Source organism: Lissotriton vulgaris, chromosome 11, assembly GCF_964263255.1.
Source record: "Lissotriton vulgaris chromosome 11, aLisVul1.2, whole genome shotgun sequence".
Taxonomy (NCBI): domain Eukaryota; kingdom Metazoa; phylum Chordata; class Amphibia; order Caudata; family Salamandridae; genus Lissotriton; species Lissotriton vulgaris.
Window position 1 is genome coordinate 912,757,428 of NC_141699.1, and position 17,587 is coordinate 912,775,014.

The window sequence follows — 17,587 nt, forward strand, 5'->3', positions numbered from 1 at the left end:
AGAGTCTATGTCACTCAGGAGTGACCAAGAGACTTGGAAGACGAATGCCCTCTGATGTCAGGTGTTGCAGTATGGTTGACTATGACCATGACTCTGCAGCTGTGAGGACCAGGTGATGTTAAGGAGGACCATGAGCTGTACACAAGCTGTCCCACGTCTGATGTCGAATGCTGAGGGATCGGTGCCTGGCGGGAGCACCAAAAAGCCTTGATAAATGCAGCCAACGCAGAAATTAAAGAAGGTGCAATGTCAGGACTAGCAAGGTCCTGGTGTCTTACCAAAAGCAGGGGAGTCAGGGTAGGCCCTGAGCAATCAGGGGAGCCCAAAAGAAACAAAGGTGACCCTCAAATGGACCTTCAAGCCAGAGGCACTGGAGTCCCGATAGGACCTCTAGCAGGTCACCAAAAGATGCAGGCCACAATGCACACAATGCGGTGTGCCTGAAGATTCTGGTCACTGGCAGTGCGAGAGGTTGGAGCTACTTGGAGCCGGAAGATCTTCTTGGAAGAAAGTCAACAAGCCTTTGCAACTGCAAGTTGAAGCAATGCACAGGGGTTCAGTTATTTCAACCCCCACAAGGCATACTGGCTTGGTGAGAGGCCAGGGCAGGCCTTGGGAGCTGTGGAAAACCACCACCTGTGTTGCAGCACCTTACGGAGTCTGAAGGAGCTCAGGATCAGCAGACCCGTCGACTTAGTTGCTGTGCCTGCAAATGCAGGGGAGGGACTCCTTCACTCCAAGGGAGATTACTCGAGGTGTCTTTGATGCCCACAGACCTTGGAAGGTTACTGTATGATGCACAGGCACAGACGATGCAGCAAACTTGCATTGAGACGAAGTTGAGCCCAAACGAAGTCCAGAGTGCCCAGACGGTAGAAGTAGAAGTGGTGTCTGATCTGAATCTTGTCCCATGATTAATTTAGTGCCTACACCCAGGTAAGACCTTAAGTACCATTGGGAAAGGGTTGGGATTCATGGGACCCTCCCAGGGGAGAGTCTGGACAGGGGGGAGGTTACTCCCATGTGCTTTGTCTAGTTTTGCTCCATAGCGGGAGCCAAAGGCTCCCAGGACTGGTTTGAACTGGACTATTCATGGGGACACCAAATGTGCCCCTAATGCAGACTGAGTGGAGCTGGCAAGCACACCCACCCTGCCCCAATACACTAAAAACTGTCTGGGAGGTGGTCACACCTCGCTGTGACAGGATGCCTATGGTTCTGCCGTCCCCTGCTCGAGCTTGGCTGGCTCAGCAGCAGGAGGGCAGAATTGTGTCTTAGGTCAGCTGCAACCATTTTGTGCTGTCCGGGTCAAGTAGGCAGGTACCGGAAACACTGAGAGCCTAACAGAGGGCTCTTTTTGTGCTTGGAAACATACCTCCCACACTGTTTATAGTGTGGGGTATGATTCCAACATGTTTGATACCAAACATAAAAGGACTCGTTGCAGCCAGTTTCGAGATGGTCATCACATAATTCTGCGTTACCCCTCTATATAGTATATGGATGCTTCACTGACAAGCCGGGAGAATCGGCACCGAAGGCTGTAGGGCTATATGGGTGTCCTGCTCACCCTCTCACTTAGAACCAAGCAATCTTCCTTCAGGCTTGATAAGGCCTGCAGTAGGGGTGAGTTATAGGTTTTAAGTGCAGTAACCCTAGATATAGGAAACCTATATCTTTTATAATTGGTGCTAGCACCAACTTACACAGGCTGCAACAGCAGGCTTGTAGTTCCATTTTGAATGGTCTGCCATGGGTAACATAATTCATGCTTCAGCCCATGGGGTGCCTCTGGGGTACCCTAACACCATATACTAGGGACTGATAAGGGTACCCCAGTATCCAATCTGGGATGTACCTAAGTACATCCTTTAAGGGTAAACATCCTTTACCACGAAGTTTTTTCCACGCGGTACCTTTACCACGCGGCCGTTACAACGCAAGTCGTTACCATGACTTGCGCTGGAGGGCACTGTGGGATAAGGAATTTTGTAAATTTATATTCCAACACCTTCCCTACTGTTACGGAGACTGGTGTTGGAATATAAAATTATAAAAATCCTGAATCCGCGCCCTCCAACGCAAGTCGTGGTAACGACTTGCGTTGTAGCGGCCGGGTGGTAAAGGTATGCGTTGTTACAACCTGCGTTGTAACAACGTACATCCCAATTTAAGGGACAAAGCGGATAGACTGGGGTCCGGATTAGCAGGATCCCAGTCAGACTAGTCAAGAACAGCTTAGCATCAGTAAAAAAGTGGGGGTAACCATGCAGAAGGATCCTACTTTCCTACACATACATACATCGATACATACATACATAGTAAATAAACAGAATGTTTTATACTCACAGAGCTTGTAGTGGGCAATATTTTTATACTGAGTATGGGCCAGAAATACTAATATTTTGATTGCAAAAATCGGTCAGTAATTGTGACCAGTCTTTTTGAGGCAAGAGTCTTATTTTCCTAACTGATCTTCATATGTACTAAGAGCTCAGTTTGCAAAATATGGATTTAGAGTGTGGTGCAATCTAACTTTTCCAATTAATGTTCATTAGGTAGAACACAAATCGTAACTCACTCCAATTGTTGTCAGCCTTAGAGATGGTGGCCTGCAAAGGACAACTGAGCACCGTGTCTATGTTGGTACTTAATATTTAAGCTGCCTGGCTTGGTTAACGGAAAAGGGGTTGTGTTTCTTCTGTAAAATGTTTCTGTGAGAGTTGGCAGTGGTCCAAGGCCCCTGCCTACTCCTCCTGAAGCTTTTCCTCAATACTCAAAGGGAAGGGATTTCTAAGAGACCCCTTCCCTTTTGCGAATGTGTTATCAAGACAACTTGAGAGTCAACACCTTTTCAAAGGTTTGTGACCAGAATTACAGTCATAGGTCATTGATGCATATGTTACTGATTTGAAATTTGGCAGGGATGCCCATGATACACCTCTTTCAAATTGATAATCTGTAGCCATTGTGCAGCCCATTTTAGGAGCCACTAAAAGTTTACGGTTCCAAAAATGAAAACCTTATTTTGGGGTAACAAATACTCCTATTTTGTGAAACAGAGTATTTGCAACCACAAAAAAGTTACTACAGCTGGCCCTAATTTTTTTCACACATGCCACAGGTACCAGTGATGTTTTTGTCAATGCGTTCTGACATTACTAGATGGTTATCTTATGACATATTTTCTGGTCTGGAGGATCTGTCACTGGCCTATTCCTGTCTTCTTTCATTCGTCTTAACCATATGGTCTTCGCCTTTTCTACCTGCCTTCTCTAGGAACCAGGGGGATATGTACAAGTCCCTACCACCACGGGAACGTCACTTTTTGCGACTTTCCTGTGGTGATAGGGGCTTCGCCTCATTTACATGGCAGTGATAAGCCAGTTAACGTGGCTAAACGCTACCTTGTAAATAAGGCTACCTTTCATGCTATGCTTAGCGTGAAAGGGGAGGGCAATGGGTGTTGCGGTGGGTGTTCCACCGCAGCACTCATTGATTCTGAAGCTGCCTCCTATTTACAAGGGAGGCATAAATAGGAGGCAACGCCAGAATTAAGACCAGGGAAACCTGGTATTGACCTGGCGTAGAGAGGAGAAATGTTTCATTTCTCCAACTTTTTTGCTGTTTTTATGTGTGCTGCATTGTGCAGAACACATGAAAACAGCAAAAGGCTAATGATTGTTTATGTACAAGAAGGTCCCCTTCCTGCACATAAACAATAACGTTTTTAAAATGCTCTTTTGCTACTTCTGTGTGTGCTGCATTAAGCAGTACCCATTGAAGTTACAAAATGGCATTTCACGGTTGTTTACGTGCAGGAAAGGGGGCCTTCCACTGCACACAGACACCCTTGCACTATGGTGCAAGGGTGCCTGAGTTAGCACTAAGCTGCTAAACATAGCACCAGTGCAATGAGAAAGCAGGGCTGTACCATATTCTTGTAAATATGGTGTAGCCCTGCGTTTCAGAATTGTTGGACCGTGTCGTTAAGACAGGAAGGCTAACAACACGCTCCGCCACTTCCCTTGTACATATGGCCCTAGGTTTGTATGCTTCTGTTTGACACTTGTTCAGATGGAGTTACTGGCATGCTGACAAAGTCTAAGAGGTATGGAACCATTGTTTTGAACTTTGCAAATCGTTTTTTTTAGAATAACTTAGAGAATATCGACTCTCTGTCTAATCAAACTCCCCCATCTTATCTGCTGCAGGAGTTGGCCATAACAGGGCTGTCTGCATGCCTGTTGCCCTTCTTTCTATAGGTGGGAGAGCAAAATGCATTGGGAAGCCTTCTGAAGGACCTCACACTTAGGGGCCGTGCACGATTTCATTTGGAAAGGCTTCGAATGGGATTCGGTATTGCAGAATCAGATCCGGAAACCTTGTTTCCGAACGAATCATACACATTTCCCAACAACCGATTACGATGCCTGGAAACCGGTCAGGCAGTCCGAATCAGTTCCAAAAGGCAGTTGGACAGCCCGAGACTTTCAGAGCCGAATTGTACAGATCAATTGACAAGCTTTCTAAATGAGCGATTGTGATGACCGATCCGGACAACCCTTCCAATTCCGTCTGCTCAACACAAAACGGCTCCCCTTCACCGGAGGTGTCCGATTGGGGCCCATGGGGGTTAGCTGAGCAGGATGCTGCAGCTGCTCTGCATGTTTATTCTTCAGTCTTCTTTTTTTAAATTGAGTGTCAATTTGTATACAAATACAGTTTCATGTCGCCAAGGACATTAGCATTTGACAAACATTAGCATCAGCATCATTACTTGATCCACTACTAACTAAAGTGTCATTGTGTAAGAATACAACTGACTTGTGTTAAAACATCGAACTTTATTGTACATTGATATTACATTTATAAAAAATGGAAAAGTGCTTGAGATGTAAACATAGACTTTAAACCATTGATAACGACTAGCAAAATTGCGACTTAAGAGTTAATAATAAAACATCCTGGCCCACAACTTATATCATACAAAATAGCATATGAAGTACCTTTGATCTACCCTTAGAAATCAAACCTCCCAATTAGATACCGCTGAACCTTGCAGCATTAAAGAGCAATGTGCTTGTAGTATTTAAATAATGAGTGCCCAAAAAATCATACTCATGGTAAAATTTCTTGAGAATTTAAGACTCATTAACCATCCCATCCCCACAATTTCACCTTGATGAAGTAAAAGAAACTGAACAATATGTCCCGCAGCTATAATTTATTGGTTTAAATTTAAAGTGTTCAGTATTCATCATAGTCAAAAACTCTCCAGATTGTATGAAATCTAGTTAAGCTCTTATTCCTCAAAGCATGCAAATACTCGAATCTTTTAATCCTGGACATTTTATAATCCAATGGTCCATTGTAGGAGATACTGTTGACTTCCAAGCTTTGCCAAACCAGAGCATGCTACAGTCATGGTTGTGTAAATAAAACATTGACCCGCCCTTGTAAATGTTTTAATCTGTCTCAAAAAGTTCATTCTTTCTTGACAGTTGCAGTGTTCTTTCATGTATGTATGAGGTTTCAGAAAGAGATGTTTTAACCCTTTGCCTGCTTATGACGGCTCCACGCTGTCTTGAGTCACGGGTGGCGTGTGCTCATGGTGGCGTGGCACCGTCATGCCGCTCCGCCCACACGGCACTAATTACCCACCTGTGCGGGCGAATTAGTGAGTGGGCGGGGTCATGACAGCACCACGCCGCCATGAGCACACGCCGCCCATGACTCATGATGGCGTGGAGCCGTCATAAGTACCGGAGCGCCGCGTTCACCCCCTAGCCCCCCTTGCTGCAGCGGAATTTGCGGCGCAGGAAAGGGGTAAATTCTTGTGCAAAGTGCGCTCTAACCCAGGGTCCCAGCCTTCGAGGGGGCCCCCTGATAGAGCCAGCTCTGTTCTTGAGAGTCTTGCCCTGATGACCTTGCATAGTTCTAAAAACGTGTTTTAAATACCGTTTTCCTTTAATTTATTTTTACTGTAGCTGATGAGTGAGAGTCTATCACAGACATTATGTAGAGAAATGTTGTGTTTATTTTTCATGCAACATCCATGAAAACATTTCACGTGGATTAAAACAGGACCTCACATATAAGAAATAGGAGAGCTTCAGCGAGATTATTTGTAGTCATATTAGTGAGCTGATGCTGTGTTACAGTATTGAAAACATATTTCACTATCCCTGAATATTAGATGTAAACACATACAGAATTCTGGCCAGTGTGCCTGTGCACTGTCAGTGACCTGGCCCAAGGCCACATGAATGAGCTGAAACTGGATCATAAATTCAAAGTTGTTCTGGACAGGAGCCCCCAAAATACGTTTGACCCAGGGCCCCCAAAATCCTTAAGATGTCCCTGGTTTCAAAGGGAACCCCATGACACGGGGAAAAGAGTTTTGGACAAATGCCTCTGGGCTGCATAGCACCTAGAAGTCTAAGCATAGTGAAGAGAGAGAGCGAGGGCTGTTTGTTTAAAGACTGAAAATATTTATTTTATTTACTTTTCTCCCTCCATTGCCAAGCAAGATCTTAACACTGTGGTTGCTAATGATGTCACAAGCCTAATGAATGCCAATTACTTGTTTCCAAACAGCACATTCAGTTCGCACTACGCCTATTCTGTCTATCCTGCGCCACTAAGTTAAACATTGAGGCAGATTTACGTTGCCTGACGCATCTCTGCAAATCGCAGAGATGCGCCAGGAAAGATACGGCACGCAAGTTCATCCTTGCGCCACCCATGATGCGCCGCATTTACAATGCGGCGCACCATGGCGCAGGAATGAACAGATGCGTGTCGCATCTTGGGCGTAAAGTTGGCGCAGTGCTGAAGTTGTGTTGCGTGCGGCACGCAACTCCAGCACTTTTCCAACTTGCCCTATCTTTAACGTGGTGCGCCAAGCCTTACGCCTGCTTCAAGCAGGCGCAGGGTTTTGACACATCAGCATTGGGAAAGTGACTCAGTGAAATCTTGTAGATTTCACTGAGTCACTTTTCATGGGCGTTCCTGCGACGGAACGCCCCCCCCCCCTCCCCCCCCTGCACCGGAACTCCTACATGAAACCTGACGCAGGTTTTATGTGGCGCAGGGCCTTACACCGTGACGCATCTCCATAGATGCGTCACGTTGTAAATGCCTCGTAGGGATGCGCCACGTTTACGCCGCCTTGCGTGACGCAACAGCGGCGTAAACGTGGCGCAAGGGGCTTGTACATCTGCCCCAAGGTATTCAATTTCAGTTCATTTCAAACATACGTGTATTAAGCCGGTAGCCATTTAATCATATAACAATACATTTATTTAATGAAGGATCACAGCACCGCCCTAAAAACCTTGTCATCAGCATATTGGAATGTAAGCTCACCAGAAGAGTCATTCACAAAACCCTCATGCAGTGATTCATTTTTGCCAGCGTTTGGGGGTGTTATTGAGGAACAGGATGTGTTTTTCTGTACTTAGCCTTTGACTCAGCACAAAAGAAAGAAATGTAGAAAGATGAGAACGAAAGAAAATATGAGAAAACAGGGAGAAAGAAGTAATAAAAAAAATAACAAGAATAAATAAAACATTGGGACAGGAAGTGTAGGGTGCTGGAAAAAGTTGCGGAATCAACACTAGGCTGCCTTGTTATTCACCAATCTAGAATTCGGCAGTGGGTTCCTAAGAAATATTTTGGGGAAAGTTATATTTCTTTATAAAGTATACACTGATCTTTCAAACATGAACATTGAGAATGATGTATATAACATTCATTGGCTAGAAGTGGATTGCTAGCAAATTGATTTCGGAATGTCTTCTTTGACGCGCTTCCAAATACGAAAACATGTAGAAATGAACTCAAAAGAGGAGCAGTTATTTTTGTGTCCTGCGTATGGAGCGTTGCTATGTCAACCTGCAGTGATGCAGGGAAAGTGGAATAGCATATGACAAAGCTTTTGTTTCAGCAGAAAAATATGTTGGGGGATTCAAAGTGTCTGCAACAATGGCCGACGGGTCTTCAAACACTTCAGGAACCGTGTAGTCATGTATATTCGTGGTCGTTAACAAGATATAGGGCCAGATGTAGGTAAATAGTATTTACCAATTCTAAAATACAGAATTTTAATACAGAATTTTACTGATTCGGTATTTTAAAATCGGTAAATGCTATGTAGCAAAAAAGTCGGTAAAAATTACCGAATCGAGGCCCCTAGGAATGAACGGCAATTACCGAATCGGTAAATACCGATTCGGTAAAATGGGGAAATAGTCAAGGGTGGCAGGGTGTCACATTGACACCCTGTTGCACCGCTGAATAGTGCTTGTGTGCACATGTGGCACACATACATGCCCTAGGGGCATGTATGTCTGCCACGTGGCACTGGTGTAAATGAACAGATTTACATTTACAGAGGTATTCGTTATTTACCACCAACTAATAGTTGGTGGTAAATAACGAATCCTTAAAGCACAGAAGCACTCTTCAAAGTGCTTCCTACATGTCATTTACAGATTCGGTAAATACCGAATCGGTAAATGATGATTCGGTAAATACCGAATCGGTAAATACCGATTCGGTATTTACCGAATCTGTAAATTGGCCACCTACATCAGAAAAGCCTATTACCGGTCGTAAATGGACGAAATTCGGTAATTTCGTCCGTTACCGACCGGTAATAGCCTTCCTACATCTGGCCCATAATCTCCTAAAGGTTTTGAATTTGGTCAAATGTGTTGAAAGTGGATTCAAAAGGATGCTTTTTGAGTTAGCTGGGTGGATCAGCATGTTTTTCTCCATGAGCACGTTGCCCAGTTGCATTACTTAGTAGTTCAGAAAGAAAGGATACTCCTAAATATATTAACTACTTTACTTTTTCTAGTTCACATTGTGTGGACAGAATAACTCCACTTTCTGCTCCATTCACAAAGAATTTTCTGTCTCTCACTCTTTTAGTCTTTACTTACTCCTGGTTTCCATGATTTAGCAAGGAAAACTACAAAAGAAAGTGACACAGGCCCTGATGATGCGTGTATATGAGATTCAGCACATTTGATACACAAAGATACCACGGGGTACGATATATATCGGGTATGATAATAAAAAGCACCTAAAACAAGTTTGTTTGACACACCAAAATCCACCTGATCCCGTAAATACTGTATGCTTTTACCCTGTTAAATTGCAGCAGGTTTGACCTGCTGAAATGTAACAATACTTGAGGTATTGAAAGCAACCAATAAATATCGAAAATTTTAAATTCTATCTTGTAATTCCAATCTGTGCGTAAACAGGGATCATCATGATCAGGCCCTTATTCATAGGAACATCTTTGTGAATCAGACCCATGGCCCACTGCTTGGAATGGAAACAGTTTACTCTGGGATGCCTGAAATTGGGTCCAAAACAAAAGGGGGGAGTCATGAGGGGAGGAGCCATGAGGGGTGGTGTAATGAGGAGCTGATGCAATAACAGGCAGAATATGCATTCATTATGACAAACTCTGCCTCCCAAGAAATTAGCAACAAAGAAAGATGAAGTAGTAAAGCAATTCTGGTTTACATTAGTTGATCCCTTAGTCACAGATGGCAGAGGTGTTAAACAGTGATTTAAGTAGACTAAAATATTGGCTTCCTCTTCCCTCTGGTCCTTATCATCTTCTGCGTCCTTCTGCTCCTCTTCAACTTCCTCCACCTGGTCTCCTCTATCTCCTAGCCTTCCCCCTTCAGCTCTTCACAATAACCATCCTTTTGTTCTGGTTGTGCTGGTTCTGCTGCTGGTCGTATCTCCTTCTCTTTACTTATTCCTGGTCTTTCCCATCCTGGCTCTCCTTTTCCTGCTCTTGGCTTTCCTCCTGGTCTGCTTGATATTCCTGTTCATCCTCTAGGCCATGGTCTTGTTCTACCTAGCTCTGATCCATATCCTTCATGTCCTGATCATTCTGTCCTGGTAGCCATGGCCCTGGTCATCTCCTTACTCTTGAGCTTCCTCAACCTGGTCCATGTCCTCCACCTCATCCTCCAAGTCTGCATGTTTATAATACCTCCCTCTGATGCTTCTCCTGTTACTCCCCCTGGTTCTTCCTCCTTCTTTTGCTCCTAGTTCCTCAGCTTCCTAGTCCTCCTCATTCTGATTGTGAGGTGGTCTTGGTCATCCTCCTCCTCTTTTTGGTCCTGATATGCCATGTTTATTCCTCTTGACCTTCTTGATCCTGATCTTCCTGGACTTTCTGGTCTTTGTCCTCCTTAGATTCATGGTCACTATTCGTCTGATCTTGTTTAATATCGCCCTTGTCCTGGTTGTCCCTGGTCCTGGTCCTCCTTGTCCTCCTAGGCCTTGTTCCCTATTCCCTCTCGTCCTCCTGGACCTAGTTTATCTGATCTGCCTCATCCTGATTCTCCTGGCCCTCCTGGTCTTGATCTTCCTTCTTAATGGTCCTAAAGGTCATGGCCCTATTCTTGGACCTTCTAGCACCGGGCCCACTTCCTGCCTCTCATAGGCTTGTTTCAGTTCCTGCTTTTCTTCTTTCCCCTAATCTTCTTGTCCTAATCCTCCTGGTGTCAATCTTTCTCATGCTTGTCCTCATGGTAATGGTTCCCTTGTCCTGATCCTAGCGGTCCTGTTCCTCTGTCACTGCTCAAACTGGGCCTGGTTCTTCTGGTCTTTATTTTTCTCGTCCCTTGGTGCTGGTTATCCTGGTCCTTTTGGTCCTCCTCATTCTGCTCCATTTGGCCTTGGTCCTTTTGTTAATTTTATTTTTTAGAGTTTTATATAGCGCAAACTGGACCCGAGACATCAGGTATCAGAGCGCCCTACATAGCTCCAGTTTCGTTACAGAAGGACCCATTAATTTTTGTTCGGCATGGGGAGATTAAGTGATTTGCCCCAATCACAGGATGTTGAGCGTCGTTGCCAAGACTTGAACCCGGTTCCTCAGCTTCGAGGTTGACCGCTCTAGGCGTAAACCTACATCCTCTACCCTTATAATTATAATCCTTTTGCTTATCATTGTTTTTATAATGCTTGTCCTCCTGGTCCACTTAGTTCTAGTGATCCTGTTTTCCCCGGTGGTTCTTGATCTGATGTTGACCCTTATCCTCCAACTCATTGTTTTTTCTTTTTTAGTTGCTGAACGCTGGCAAAACCTGTCCACAAAAAAATACTGTCGTTAAGGCACTTTTTTTTATAGATGTGTGTTTGCCCGGCAAGTTTCAGAGTATTGCAGTGGCAAGTTCATTCTGGGAGTTAATGCACCTGCTGGAGAAATGTATGATTTCTCTTATTAAAGGTATCATGAAAAATTAGCGATAGTTTAATTCTTGTTTCAGAGCTTAACATCTAGGTCACACATTTGTATCATAACATGTAGGTCACAAATTAGTGTTTTATGTTAGATAACTCACTGTGGGGTAAGTCTTTTTTTGTGTGTAGAGACCCTTGCGATATTGTTCTTATGAAGTAGAGGTTACAGACTTAATGAGACAACGGTAAAAGAGCGAAGTTAATAAGGAATGTGTTCATACCAGTGATGTTCATAGAATCTGCGTTTTTCTAAAGTATTTTCACGGCGATTATTAAATGCATGCTCTTATGCTCATATGATATGAGCTATCAAGTTCAAGTTTGGCCCTACAAATGACATATAAAGATATTTTTTTTCTTTATTAATCTAAATATTAGATGGGCAGTAATTGAAAAAAATAGCATAGGGTATGAGCGGGGTGGTGCCTTCGCAGAGGGTAGGTCAATACTGTTCTTTTTACAGCAAACATGTACTCAAAAATCAAACTCTTGGTTAAAGAAGATACCCCATAATAAAACAGAAGTAACAGCATGTAGGCATGCCTATAAATTTGCCATCAAGACAAGGAAAGGCAATCTTGGAAAGGAAACATGGGATTGAAGCTGCTGGTTCTTTTTTAAAGACTAAAGAGCCTTTTCGAAAGTTATCAATCGATATTTCTAAAGGGTAAGAACACACCCACATTTGAATCCTCTATTCTTGCCCAGGATTGGATTACTCATACTAGTGATATTTATTTGAAGTCAAACATACATCCTTTGCTTGTTTACTCACAATTCCCCTTTTCTTTGCTTATGAAGATGTGTGAGATGCTATGAATAGCCCCACTGGGCACTGACAGAGTTCCTCTGGATTTGCAGAAACATGGCACCAAATTATGGGCTCCCATTATTATTGATACACCAAATGCTGCTTCATGTCCTAAGCTACCTCGGTCCTTGTCCCAATCTTGTATGGTGCCAGTCTGCAAACAGGGAAATAAGTACAGTCCAACATGTTATCGACCAATCTTATTGATTGATGGAGACGTTGTCTCAGTGGCTCATGAAAAGAAAAAAACTTATATCCAGTTTTGCACTATGGTTTTCGCCCCTTCCTTGATACTATTGACCAATGTCTCAATTTATATTCTAATGATAAGCATGGAGTCACTAATTTGCCTTCATTGACCTGAGTTCTGCTTTTAGCAGAGTAACAGATCGAAATGATGGTCCATTATGTCATCTATGGGCATAGATAAATCCATTCTTAACGTTTATTTCAGTTACATAGGGTTATCTCAGCAGGGTGACATATGCTTCCTGGAGGTGAGTGCATGGATCATTTTAATTTAAACAGGAGAGCCCGGCAAGACTGTGTTTTAAAAGCTGTTCTTTTCACTTCACTTCAATACTTAATTCGGTTTAAAACAACCAGAAAAGCATACAATAAATATTTTAAACTTCTGATCATCATACAAATATATGTTTGATAAAATCATTTTTATCATAAAGATTAATTAAAATACTTCAGTGCACATTTGAACCAATTGAAGCACCTCCGTGTAATTTAGATCAATACGCTATTAGGAAAAAACAATCCGTTCCATAAAGCTTTGGTCCCAATTCCTAATAAAACACACTATTACTTCTCAAATGCTGTTTTCTATGCTCTTTATAGAGTTCACAGAAGACAAACAAATGCCATTACGATTGGGGTGTATTCGTGTTACACAGACATAGTACTAGATCCTTCTCAGAGAAAACATTAGAGGGGCACACCACCAACAAATAGGCCAAGCCTAATCTGAATCACAAGAGAAAAATCTCTGATAGCGAGAGACCCTCAACATATATGGCTCAATACCAGATGTACTACACAATGATAGGTAGGCCATCTCCCTACCCCTCTTTCGCTTCCCCTCCCACCTCTTCTCTGAAAACAGCTCTTTAACAGCATATACACAAATATATATATATATATATGTATATATATATATATATATATATATATATATATATATATATATATATATATATATATATATATATATATACATATATATATATATATACATACATATATATATATATATACATATATATATATATACATTTCGAGCGGGTTACTCCTTCCACTTCCACCAGAGAACCCCGGCGGCGAAGAAAGAGTCACGGACCACTTCTAGATTCAGGCAAGATGTTTATTTTAGCCAAACAGCAATCAACAGGATCGCAGCCGAATTTAGACGCCAGGAGCAACCAGACAATTGTGTACGTAATATATACATACATATATATATATATATACATACATACATACATACATATATATATATATATATATATATATATATATATATATATATATATATATATATATATATATATTACGTACACAATTGTCTGGTTGCTCCTGGCGTCTAAATTCGGCTGCGATCCTGCGCGGGTGCCGGTCACCCAAGGTAATTACTCACAAAGTTTCCCCTCTCAAGAAGAAGACAACGCAGGATACATCTGGATGCTTGAAGGTGTTTAATAAGGCAAAAGTGGCAACTGCCTACCGACACGTTTCGCCAGTTACGGCTTGGTGACCAATACACACAATACAAATTTAAATAAAACAGAATACAGTGGAAAAACTAGGGTCTCTGACTATTAACACTTTACAAGGATTGCTATTATTAAATGAATGGGAATATTGGCTGAGTCCTGAAAGTGAAAACAGAATACCGTTAAATGCACTCACGCAAATGTTGGATAGGTTTGGCTGTGTTTGCAAACATATACAGATTGTCATCGCTAACAAATCACAACCCTGAAAAAAGGAAGGATCTGAAGGATACAGTCACATTTAAGAAACTTTGTTACAAAGTCGAAAACCTTAACTCTTTGTGACCCTAATGTCCTTGAACCCTGGAAAGCAAGCAGAAACAAAGAAAATACAATGACAATCATCAATGCATCCTATCTGCAGCCGATACAGTAAAGGAACAGTCTTTCAGAGTTCTGAAAATTGAGGGGCATATTACCAAGCAATAGCAATAATTATCGCTATTGCTTGGTTAGCGTGAAAAAATTATCGCCAGCTGCGGCGATTTTTATCGCAGATAAACCTTGTCGCAAATGTGATAAGGATCGGCTGCAATGCATGAATATCGCTGAAAAGTCCGCGATATTCATGCATTACCGAGCTAATGCTCTTAGCCATGTTATCCACCTCCCATTGGATAACATGGCTAAGAACTGCTCAGGGCAGGTGTTAGCTTTTGGGGATATTCGCGCTTAGCGCGAATATCTCCAAAAGTTGTTTCCAGTCGCTAACATCTTGGCACGCCCACTTTGCATGTCATTAGTGATAAATATCACTGACATGCAAAGTGGAGCCCAAGATGGTCGCTATCTCCTACTAGCTGTCGCTAACTGGTAGCGACAGCTAGGTAATAGGGAGATCATTTTATCTCCGCTTTTTTGGCTTTTAAAGCCAAAAAAGCGGAGATAAACCTCCTTGATAATATGCCCCTTATTTACTGGATCCAGGGAGGTAAACCTAACTATTGGGTTTACACTTAGTGGTGTCAGTCTCCTAAAATGAGATATGAAGCTAACTAGCCTCTCTAGACACTCAGAGTAAGTGATGTCTCACTTGCAGGGGACCACTCTTGATGAATGGGGCAGACACCAGTCTGATCCACAGCACATAGAGTATGCCCTACACAGTCCCTCACATTCCAGCTTGGTGAAAAGCCAAACAGATGCGAGACCACCACAAAAGCAGCAGGGCCAAATGAACAAAAAGAACATAGGATAGTGCAGAGAGGAGTTCTGCTCCCTAGGTACATTCAACTCTCAGCTCACTTGCACATGTAAAAGCAATTCTTGTAGGGGGCATATCCAGTCTCTGGTGAGAAGCAGAGATGGCTTCAATGTGCTATATGTGTGTCCCTGGACTCATTATCCTTACTGGGGCCTTTCACAGGCAATGGCAGTAGCAAAACAGGCCAGTGGAGCTGCATCAAGGTCTTCAAGTTTGCTCTTTGCCAGTGGAAATGGGTAGCTTTTAGAAGCATCAACAGTTGTAGATTCAACATAGGTCTGTTTCTAAAAAGTGTTCAACAAGTTGGAAGGGAGCGCCAGTGTGTATCTCCAAATTCAGGCATTTGGGCCATACCTCACATGCTCCAAGTTCAAAAGGTCCAGGCAACTGGACTGGGGTGTAAGAAAGAGAGAGAAGCTTCTGAGAAGACCCTCTTTCCAGAGTGCCAAAGTGCCTTTAAGTGGTAGCTGGCCACTTGAAGATGACAAGCTACACCTTTCAGTGTGCTGCTTCCTTGGATGACCTTATGTATACCCTCCAGTCAGGCTTGACAACAAAGAGCAGCAGAGCAAGAAGAAGTGGGTGATCAGGCTGTCTTTGTTATCTTCAGGGGACTTCCCCCATTCTCTACCTTGCGTTTGTCATTCCTTCAAATAAATAGATGTTCACAAATAGTTAAGAGCAACTCTGTTCACAGGTACACTGCCAGTGTTTCAAGCATGTACTGTGTGCCAATTCTCCAATGAACATGTGCCGTATGACAAAAGCTATGCTCATAATATCTGTGAACATGACAAATGCCTAGAAAAAATATAACGACGTGTGTCCTCCATTTGTCTGAAAACTCAGAAATTAATTTACATGGTAGTACCAGTTGGCAACTCCCCTAGGTTGGGGTACAGAACTCCAACAGCGACAACACACTATTATCAGCCAGGGCTTGCGCAGAGGGCACTCTTGTGAACCCTCTAACTTTAGAAGGTGAGGAAACAAATGAATTGTCCCCATTTGTAGCACACCAAAGGCGTTCCCAGCACAGCAACAATGTGCTGTTCGAGTAGTCCTTCGGCATCTGGGGCTCCACAAACTGTTACAAAAAGCAATCCGACAGGAACTTTTAGGAACAAAGAACCAATGGCAGAAATTACCCAGCTGCACAGATGGCCAGAGACCCTGATTTTTACAGAAACCCATAAATACATATAAATTGGAGGGATAAAAAAAACATCTAAACTAATGTCTAGAAATAGGTAAGTACGGATTCCAAATGCGATGACATAGGCAGCTTCAAGAGAGCCTCGCCTCCTGGCTATCACTCTCCTACTCTTTTAGTCTCTGTCTTTCTCTCTTTTCCTCTTTATCTTACTCTGTCTCTTTCTCTCACACACCCTCTGCCTCTCTCATTCAGACAGCACACATGCCCCTCTGACTCACCAAGTCTTCCAAGAAACCTTTAGCAGCTCTGTTCAAAATCGACTCACAGCATCTGCCCATGTATGCACAAACAAGGAGCTGTCCAGGTGGATCCATTTTGTACTCACCAGTCTTCAAGGTGGCCAGGTCCTTTAAATTATGGATATTCACAGTTTTAAACCAAGTCTGTAAGTCTAGTGCATCAGCCAGTATCTGTTTTTCTTGAGTTGACCTGAGAAGGTAGAAGTGGGAAGCATGTCGTGAAAATAACCTGTGTATGTCTGATTTATCTCCTGCAGGAGGAACCACCTCGACCTGTGCAGACCAGGAAGTCGTCGCTCACCGGAACCTGCTACTTGATTCTGGGCTTGATTGTTGTACTGCTGGGACTCGTGTTTGCGTCCATGTATCTCTACAGACATTACGTCACTTCTCGGGTAGAGTAAAATAATCTGGCTGCATGTGTTGATTAACTGACACCGTTGTTCATCTGCCAGTTTGTTCTTTTGACAATGTATTTTATCAAATGATCAATGCTTTACAATGCATGGATGCGAAGAACCTGAGACCAAGAACTTAAAAGCTGTTACAAAATCCTAAACAAATGATTCATTTATAGGAAATGTGTGTAAACCCTATGTTTAATGACCACAACAATCTTTTGAAGTAAAAACAAGCCTTTAAGTGATCCATCTTTATTTGTATATCAGTAGCAAAGGCTTACTTAGAGTGAAAACAAGCGCCCTTCGCACCTGAAACAGCTATTCACTACTATACTCCTGCGGCCACCTTCTGGGTTTACTGCCCGCCTCTGTGAGTTAAGGGCACCTTCAGAAAGCTTCCCAAAACGCCCTTTAAAAGCCAGCTGTAAGCGCTTTCACAGCTGACCTTAAAAAGGGCGTTTTGGGAAGCTTCTTGATTGGACAGAGACACAAATACAGATAGAGACACAGAGACAGATAGAGACAGAAACTGACAGAGGCAGACTGAGATAGAGATGGGACAGACAGAGATAGAGACAGGGACAGACAGAGACAGGGACAGATAGAGACAAAGCCAGATAGAGCCAGAGCCAGATAGAGACAGGGACAG

General features: G+C 43.0%; 1 protein-coding gene across 3 annotated transcripts in view; it reads left to right on the forward strand.

Moving 5' to 3' along the window:
- ITM2C (integral membrane protein 2C) overlaps positions 1–17,587 on the forward strand; it is a 281,272-nt gene that overhangs the window by 82,432 nt on the left and 181,253 nt on the right. For all 3 annotated transcript variants that reach the window (XR_015300961.1, XM_086944068.1, XM_086944069.1), the window contains exon 2: positions 16,795–16,932. Coding sequence is in view for 2 of the 3 variants with exons in the window: in XM_086944068.1 (XP_086800194.1) it covers positions 16,795–16,932 (138 nt within the window). In the remaining variant the exon portion in view is untranslated. The remainder of the gene's footprint in view (positions 1–16,794; positions 16,933–17,587) is intronic.